At 34.2% G+C, this 9716-nt stretch overlaps 1 protein-coding gene across 1 annotated transcript; it reads left to right on the top strand.

Moving 5' to 3' along the window:
• The first annotated feature begins 8535 nt into the window (after positions 1 to 8535).
• Positions 8536 to 9467, top strand: LOC101400103 (olfactory receptor 4C16-like). The gene is given in 2 exon segments (XM_014792470.2): positions 8536 to 9007; positions 9010 to 9467. Coding segments are annotated over 2 exon segments (930 nt in total).
• Positions 9468 to 9716: the final 249 nt, after the last annotated feature.

Genomic DNA, 9716 nt, shown 5'->3' with positions numbered 1-9716 from the left:
TATGTGTTCTTGTCTCCCTTGTTGAAGATAAGTTCAACGTATGTGGATGGGTTTATTTCTGGCCTCTCTTATTCTATTCCATTGGTCTATCTGTTTGTCTTTGTCGTGCCAGTACCTTACTGTTTTGATTACTGTAGCTTTGTAATATAATCTGAGATCAGGAATTGTGACGTCTCAGCTTTGTTCTTCCTGCTCAAGATGCTTAGCTATTACCGGTCTTTTGTGGTTCCATACGAATTTTAGGATAGTTTTCTATTTCTGTAAAAATCATTGTTGGGATTTTACAGAGATTACATTGAATCTGTAGATCACTTTGGGTATTAAGACATTTTAATAGTTTTAATTCTTTGAACACGTGAATATGGGATGTCTTTCTATTTGTGTGTGTCTTTTGAAATTTTCTTCCTCAATGTTTTATAATTTTCAGTGTATAAGACTTCCATCTCTTTGGTAGGTTAGTTCTTAAGTATTTATTCTTTTTATTGTTAATGTGAATGGGACTGTGTTCTTAATTTCCATTTTGGATGCTTCATTCTTTCTGTATTGTAACACTGTTGATTTTTATACACTGATTATGTATCTGGCTACTTTACTGAATTTATTAATTTTAATAATTTTGTGTAGAGTTTTTGGGTTTTCTATGTATGTGTTCATGACATCTAGAGAGAGATAATTTTACCTCTTCTCTTTTGACTTGGTTTCCTTTTATTTTCTTTAGTTGCCTAATTTCCCTGGATAGGATTTTCAGTACTATGTTGAATAGAAGTAGTGAGGGTTGCCATCCTTGCCTTGTTTTAGATCTCAGAAGAAAAACTGTCAGCTTTTCATCGTTGAGTATGATGTTAGCTGTGGATTTTTATATAAGACACTATTTTGTTGAGCTCTGTTCCTCCTATACCTATTTTGTTGAGTTTTTATTATTAAAAGATGTGGAATTATGTCAAATGCTTTTTCTGCATCTATTGAGATAATCAAGTGATTTTTGTCTTTTATTCTGTTAGTGTGGTATATGACGTTTATTGATTTTTATATGTTGAACGAGCCTTTCATCACAATATTTATCTCTATTGGTTGTGATGAATGATTCTTTTAATGTGTTTTTGAATTCAGTTTGCTAGTATTTTATTGAGGATTTTTGCATCAATGTTCATCACAGAAATCTGCATATAATTTTCATTTCTTGTGCTATCTTTGATTTTGGAATGAGAGCAATTCTGATTTCAAAGAAAAGAGTTTGGATGTGTTCCCTCTTCTTTTTTTGGGCAGAGTTTAAAAAGGGTTGATATCAGTAATTATTTGAATGTTTGGTAGAATTCACCCATGAAGCCATCTGTTCCTGGATCTTTTTTTGTTAGAAAGTTTTTCATTCAATCTTCTTGTTTGTTATTGGCCTGTTCAGGCTTTCTGTTTCTTATTGATTCAGTCTTGGTAGGTTGTACGTTTCTAGGATTTTATTGATTTCTTTTAGGTTATCCAATTTATTGGAACATAATTGTTTATAATAGTCCCTTATAATCCCTTACATTTCTGTGTCATTCATTGAACTGTCTCCTCTTTCATTTCTAATTTTATTTATTTGAATCTTCTTTTATTCTTAATCTAACTAAGGCTTTATTGATTTTATCTTTTCAAAAAACCAAATCTTATTTTCATTGATTTTCCTATTGTTTTCCTTTTCTCTGGTTCCTTTATTCCTGCTCTAATCTTTACTATTTTCTTTCTTCTACTTTTTTTGGGTTTACTAAGTTAATGTGTATTCTACTACTGTTGGGTGAAAATTTCTGTATATGTCTGTTAGGTCTGTTTAGTCTGTTGTGTTGTTTAAGTCAGCAGTTTCCTTATCAATTTTCTGCCTGGCTGTTCTATCCAGTATTGAAATGGGAGTATTGAAGTATCCTACTATCGTTGCATTGCTCCCTTTTTCTCTACATATATGTTAATGTTTGCTATGATATTGAGTACATATATATTTATAATTGTTATGGTCTTTTGATGAATTGGTCCTTTTATCATTATATGTCCTTTGTCTCTTTTGACCATTTTTGACTTAAAGACTATTTTCTCTGATATAAGTAAGTATAGCCACATCTGCTCCATTTTATTAGTATTAGCATTGGATATCTTTTTCCATGCCCTCACTTTCATAATATTCATATCCTTAAACTAAAGTTGTTTTTCTTGTAGACGGCATATAGTAGAATCTCGATTTTTTTTTAAATCCATTCAGCTGCTTTATATCTTCAGATTGGAGATTTTAATCTAAATACATTTAAAGTAATTATTGATAAGGAATGGCTTATTATTGCTTTTTGTTATTTATTTTCTGTGTGTCTTGTATTTCTTTTGTTACTCTGTTCCTTTCTTGCAGTTTTCCTCTATGTTGTGTTGATTTTTTGCAGTGATATTCTTTGACTCTTTTCCATGTTTCTCATTGTGTCACCTATATATGTTTTTGTGTGCTGTTACTATGAGACTTACATAAAGCATCTTACTGTTATAATAGTGTATTTTAGTGATAACATTTTAACATCAATCACATCTACACTTTTACTTCTTCTCTCATGTTTTTAAATAACTTTATGTTATTGATATCACAATGTATATCTATGTATACTGTCTCCATTAAACAAATTTGTAGTTATAGTTATTCATATGTGTTCATATTGTTGTTTATTTTCCTTTTCTTTCATCTTGAAGAAGTCTCTTTAGCATTTGCTGTAAGGCAATTCTGGTGGTGACCAACTCCCTCAGCTTTTGTTTGTGCAGAAATGTATATCATCTTTATTTTTAAAAGACACTTTTTTCTGGGTATTGAATTCTTGGTTGGCAATTTTTTCATTCAGCACTTTGAATATATCATCTCACACGCTTCTCTTCTGCAGGGCTTCTACTGATAAATGCAGGGAGGATTAATTTAGGGCTCTGGTTAAGAGCAGAGTTGTTTCTTTGTGACCCACTTCTTTTTTTCTTTTTTTTTTTTTTTTAAGATTTTATTTATTTATTTTTCCCCCAAAGCCCCAGTAGATAGTTGTATGTCGTAGTTGCACATCCATTCTAGTTGCTGTATATGGGACGCGGCCTCAGCATGGCCGGAGAAGCGGTGCGTCGGTGCTCGCCCGGGATCCGAACCCGGGCCGCCAGCAGCGGAGCGCGAGCACTTAACCGCTAAGCCACGGGGCCGGCCCTCTTTTTTTCTGAATGATACTGTTTTTATTCTTTCTGTTCTTTACCACCCTCTCCACCATTCATTTGTTTTATTCTTCTTTTTCCCTGGTACTGTTGGTCAGTCTGAAGCAATTAAAAACTCCTAATCCTTGTTTGTATGTGGTTAATGAGCATGAGGAGGACTAACTTGCTATTCTTATAAGCTGAATAGACAAATAAAAAGTTAAGTTTATTAGATATGAGTCTGAATAGCAAAGTAAGGAAAACTTTAGGGAATAATACTCTGTAGGATGCTAATAACTTATGTAATTATTTCTTGAATTAGTCCCCCTAGAATGCAGACAAGAACATTATTTTCAGTGCTCCATGAGGAGGCTGCTATGAAAAAAGGATGGTCTGACTCGACTAATTCAGAGAGTCTTTTAACAAGTAAGTGACGATTTATCTCCATCTTTTTACACAGAGAGGCATCATTACAAATAATCCAAAAATTTTTCTAATATATTTCCATATTTATTTATCTACTTTTTTTTTTTTTGGTGAGGAAAATTAGCCCTGAGCTAACATCTGTTGCCAATCCTCCTCTTTTTGCTGAGGAAGATTGGCCCTGGGCTAACATCCGTGCCCATCTTCCTTTACTTTATATGTGAGAGGCCTGCCACAGCATGGCTTGGTAAGCAGTGCAGAGGTCCATGCCTAGGATCCAAGCCTGTGAACCTGGGCCACCAAAGCAGAGTGCATAAATTTAACCACTATGCCATTGGGCTGGCCTCTTCATAGTTATTTTGACTATACTGTTTCCACATATTCTGAGAAAGGAACAGAAAGAAAAAAATAATTCAAAGTTTTTTGATGTTTAGTGTTAATATAGGAAATAAATAGAATAAATATAAATGTTGGGGAAAAATGATATTTTGAACTCAATAAATGTTTTATGAGTACCAGGTATGTGAAAAGCCATCATTGCAGTGTAGGAATAGATGAATGCATTCCATGTGGTAAGGTTTATTACAGTTTCTAGAGATGGCAGAGTGTTAGAAGAGTTCACAGATGATTTTGATGTGAGTTAGTGTGACAAGACAAGTTCTCACTAAGAGGTATGGGTTCTAGAGAGTTAGAAATGATTGCACCTCCTTAGAAATTGTAGAAAAGGTTAATGGGGTCACTAGCTTCTGGAGAATGCCAGCTTTTCCATCTCCAAGAGACATTTTTGAATAGAATTTCTTTATCAGGGTATAAAATTATTACTCTATGTATGCTCCTAAAATAATATCGTAAGAATATAATTTGCAGTTGACACACTTAGGAGACTTAATTTAAAAATAGAATATTCACAGAAAGCTCCAAGGAAACATGACAATGAAGAGGCTAAAAATTGAAAGATAACATGCCATATATGAAGGTGAAAGGTAATATGCCATACATGTGGGAGGGGAGTTTCTGAAAATGTTTTGGGTAAGAATATTCCATTTTCATTATTTGTCCCTGCTCAACATTCTTCCACATATGATCTTATCTACCCTTCCTCTTCCATGAGGCTCCTACTCTCTTTAGTAAGATTGGGAAAGAAGAATAAATAAATATTAATTTCATGTCATTTGGGGCAACCAGATATAGCAAACATAAGTAATGGGTATTGAGCTTATTGATGACTTTTTGGTTCTCAGGTAATGCTGTTTCCCAGGGCATATCTTGAACAGATAAGCAGGAATCATGTGATTCAGTTACACAGAATGAGGATTTCAGGGAAGGTAGATTATATTACTCTTTTATTTGGGCTTTTGAGGGGTAAAGAATCTCAGCACAACTTATTAACATTCCCACAGAGACTGGTAAATTCTGTGTAGAAATAAACTGAGTGTAGGGATTCTCCTAAAGATAGAAGTCTAATGTAACTCAATTAGGGAGGAGTGGGTAGCTTAAGAGACTGTGCCTAAGGAAAGCAATGCTTCTCACTGTAGCATCTGCAATAAAACATAGGACAGAAGGAACAACCTCACACTCTGTATTACACCCTCATCTGTTCTCCACCTCTTCCCGTCTGCTTTTCTTTCAGTACTTCTTTGTTTCCCACCCATTCTCAAACCAACACATTCTCTTATCATTGTTTTTGCAAATTTAGCCGTTTTAAAGTTGGCTTTTCTTGTTTGAAGAGTTGAGTTGAGTACAGTAGTTATTAGAAGATGTGCTATTTTACTGATGCTGTTTTGTCTATGTTACTGATGCTGGATGATTGTAACCTGTTTTTGTGTCAGATTCTATTGATAATCTGGTGAAAGATGTTAACACTCCTCTGGGGGGGAGGAAATTGGACATGTGGTCATATATATACCACACATAAAAACATGAATCAACATTAGGAGGATATGAAAAATGTCTCTCTTTGTACCCTTAAGGGCCTAGGAGTCATGAAAAAAATGCTTTAAGATTATCATTTTTATTAATGTTAGAGATTCGATGTCTTATATGTCATGTGATACTGTTCAGAGTACAACATCTTCTACTCCAGGTTGTACACTATTCAAACATTATTAAAATTGATTTCAGTTTTCTTTTCCTTTTTCTGGTATTAAAAATTGGAAGTATATTTGTCTCTCTACCATGCACAATAGACAGAAGGCCCCAGTAAATTTATGTTGTGAATGAGTTTTGTAATCAATATAGTACAGAAACAATGAGATAAATATTATCACATTTTAAGGGGTAGTAGAGAATATTCAATTTAAAAGCTCTTACTGAGCACCTCCAAAGTGCAAGACATTGGGTTGGAACTGTGGGAAATAAATACCTAAGAACACATAGTTTTCCAATATTCTCATTCTGGGAAGGAAGCTAAAATAAGCACACTCATTCTTGTTTTATAAGCAATAATACCTAATATTATAAGAAAAGCTATTTAAAAACCCTTTAGAGAGCAGGAAAATGAATTTCCCTTCTCACAGGCAATCGCTGAAGGCCATCTGAGGATGTTTCTCAGCAGTTCAGTCCTAAAGTTCACAGAAGGTTGAAGCAGCTGGAAATGGAAAGGGGTTCCAGGAAGAAAGAAGAAGGCAAGGTGAGCTTGATCCACTACAGCTAGTTATTTTTAATCCTTGGCTTCTACATTACTTCCATTATAGAGATTCACTTGATACATTTACTAGTCTTTGCATGCTCCCATTGCATTGTGAACGTACCCTGTTTATACATAGATTTCATTAAATATTTGTTGATTTGAGCAGTATATTCTCCCTTGTCTAAATCATGGGGTAGTATAGATTATAAAGTAGATTAAAAATCCTTTTGTTTAACATAAAAGAGAATCCTTAAAATGCACTTGAGGCTGCAGAGAATATGTTTCAAAGAAGTTAATAAATTTATGACTAAATTAACTTGGATTGTTCGAAACATAAATGGATAGAAATGAGCTTTATGAAGGAAGATTGGGTTGTAGACTTTTAATGTCATGGTGAAACTATTGATTAAATATTTGATGAAAACCCATAGTTATTAATGTTTACTAAATTATATGTGTATTATTATTAATTTTTTAAGTATATATGTCCAAATGTAAAAAGAAAATGTTTGTTCTAGAAATGGACAGGCTAATGGGATTGATAGTGGACAAAATCATTGACTAAGTAGAGTGAGAGACTTTCCCATCATCTTGTTTCCAATGCCTACCATATTTTCAAATGCTAATATTATACGATACAGCACTCATTTAAGTAAATAAAGGAAAGTATAAGTTCATCATAATGATTAAGATACCAAGACTCACTTCTCTTGTAGTTTCAGATCTTTGTCCAAGGTCACAAGGTCCAAAAAGACTTTTTTTTATCCTTGGAACTCCAAAGTGAATGACTTCATCAGACATTTTCCCAAGAGTTGTTTTTGATTTGGAGGATGATAAGGTAAATTTCAAGTCTGTTGAGAAGAAAATTTACTAAAGGAGAGAAAAAATATATAAGAGTAATTTTGTGTCTATTTAGTCTATCATAGTCTGAGCTTTGGTCAACTCACAACTTCCAAGACAGTGTATTGGAGGTATGGATGAGATTGGGGAGGAAGACAATAAGATAAGTAAGTCTTCCAGATTATATTTAAATATATTAGATCTCAGTTTATATTTTTGCTTTCATATAATGTCTCTTCCAACATCAACTTGGCAATATCTAGAAAAAAAGATTTTATTCTTGGAAATGAGGGTCATGGTATTTGTTTTCAAATTTGAAAATAGAAAACTTCATTGAAAGAAGTTACATTTCAAAGTTCAATAATCTTTGACTTTGCTAAGACAGAAAAATTAGTAAAGAAGTCCATTACTGACTATATTTTTTGCCTGTTTCTAAAACCACATCTCTCTCCCGTTTCTACTTCTCTGCTCTGTTTCATGAGTGTGGAGTTTGGGGGATTACAATCAAGATCTGGTCCTACATCATCTGCCTGGTGACACCTCAACACACAACCACTTTAGATCTATAATGCTTGGGCTAAAAACTTGAATCGTGAAAACAAACTATTAAGGAATATCTCCTGTTTAATTTAGAAATGTAACTCTAATGTGCTTTTCAGAAATTGAAGATATATGAATAGAAATGGTATATTTGAGATATTAACAACTATCAAACAACATTCATTTCTCTTCATTAGTATTGGTCAAGAACTAATATGCCAATCTTTCTTGAAGTTTGCAGGAGATTATTTAAAGGCCATCAGTATTTCCTGTTCCTCCTTTCAAGATGGAATATCTGGGAGAGATGTGCAGAGAACTGGAGAACATTGTTTATTTCTAAATAATATATGTTTGTATAAATGTATATAACAATATGTGATATGTAAATGAATGTATAAAGAATACATTCTTTGTCTTTTTGGGAGTGGTATGGAAGTTGTTTATTATTATTCATGACCGACAAAGGCAGTCATGTATATCCTGAATGCCAAGTAGTACACCATGCAAAACGTGGGCTCCAAGATGTATTAAAATTTTTAAAAAAATGAATGAAATAAGAAAACAGAGACTATCTCTTAAGTTTATAGTTGTTGAATTGGCAAAATTAATCAGAATGATGTCAAAGTTAACAAACGGTTCTACTTGAAGAGTGCTGTAGGAAAATATCACTTTCACAAGCTTATTTGAGACTCAATATACCCTATAAACTGGTCATTAAAAATTGAGGAACAAAGTATTGAAGTGACATTAAGAAATCACAATTAAAATGTACCGCTGAAGAATATCCACTTAAAATATTCCATAATCTCACATATCATATTAAATTAATTTGCTTAAAATAGTCCATTATTTCTAAAAGCACATCATGAATTAATTCCTGTGTTTTTTGCAAATAATCTATTTCACACTCACTCTTTCTTCTTGTTCATGAAATCATGCTGCCAAAAAATAATGTGACTGAGTTTATTCTGCTTGGGTTGACCCAGGATCCTGTTAGGAAGAAAATAGTGTTTGTCATTTTCTTGCTTTTCTATTTGGGGACATTGCTGGGTAACTTGTTGATTATTGTTACCATCAAGACCAGTCAAGCACTTGGGAGTCCAATGTACTTCTTCCTTTTTTACTTATCCTTAACTGATACCTGCTTGTCTACTTCCATAGCCCCTAGAATGATTGTGGATGCCCTTGTGAAGAATACCACTATCTCTTTCAGTGAGTGCATAATTCAAGTCTTTTGGTCACATTTCTTTGGTTGCCTAGAGATCTTCATCCTAATCCTCATGGCTATTGACCACTATGTGGCCATCTGTAAGCCCCTTCACTACGTGACCATGATGAGCCGACGGGTCTGTGGTGCGTTGGTGGCTGTGGCCTGGATGCGGTCCTGTGTGCATTCTTCAGCTCAGATTTTCTGGCCTTGAGTTTACCTTTCTGTGGTCCCAATATGATTGATCACTATTTCTGTGACTTGCAGCCTTTGCTGAAACTTGCCTGTACAGACACCTATGTGGTCAATCTACTCTTGGTGTCCAATAGTGGGGCCATCTGTACAGTGAGTTTTGTCATGGTGATGTTCTCCTATATTATAATCCTGCATTCTCTGAGAAACCACAGTGCTGAAGGGAGAAGAAAAGCCCTCTCCACCTGCATTTCCCACATCATCGTGGTCATCTTGTTCTTTGGTCCTTGCATATTTATATACACACGTCCTGCAACCACCTTTTCCATGGATAAGATGATAGCTGTGTTTTATACACTTGGAACACCTTTGCTCAACCCTCTGATTTATACACTGAGGAACGCAGAAGTGAAAAATGCCATGAGGAAGTTATGGAGCAAGACGTTGATCTCAGATGACAAAAGATGAATGGAAGTTTCAAATTTTTCTTCATTGTTGGGATTCATCTAGAAGTTCATACAGAATATGGTCTTATTGTGAAGTTATTACAATCCTAACTTGGGGGTTGAGAGTTAGTTTCTTCAGGAAAATAAATAATGTGAATACATAAACTGGTCAGAGTTCAGTCAAATTTATGAAGGGGAAACAAGAGCACCAGGTATAAATTGGTATGTAAGGCCCACTGCCTTAGTTGCTGTTCACAGCTGTGTCTCTGCC

Source organism: Ceratotherium simum, chromosome 34 (assembly GCF_057802395.1).
Source record: "Ceratotherium simum simum isolate JZ-2026a chromosome 34, ASM5780239v1, whole genome shotgun sequence".
NCBI classification, from domain to species: Eukaryota; Metazoa; Chordata; class Mammalia; order Perissodactyla; family Rhinocerotidae; genus Ceratotherium; species Ceratotherium simum.
This window is presented reverse-complemented; position numbering and strand designations above follow the sequence as displayed.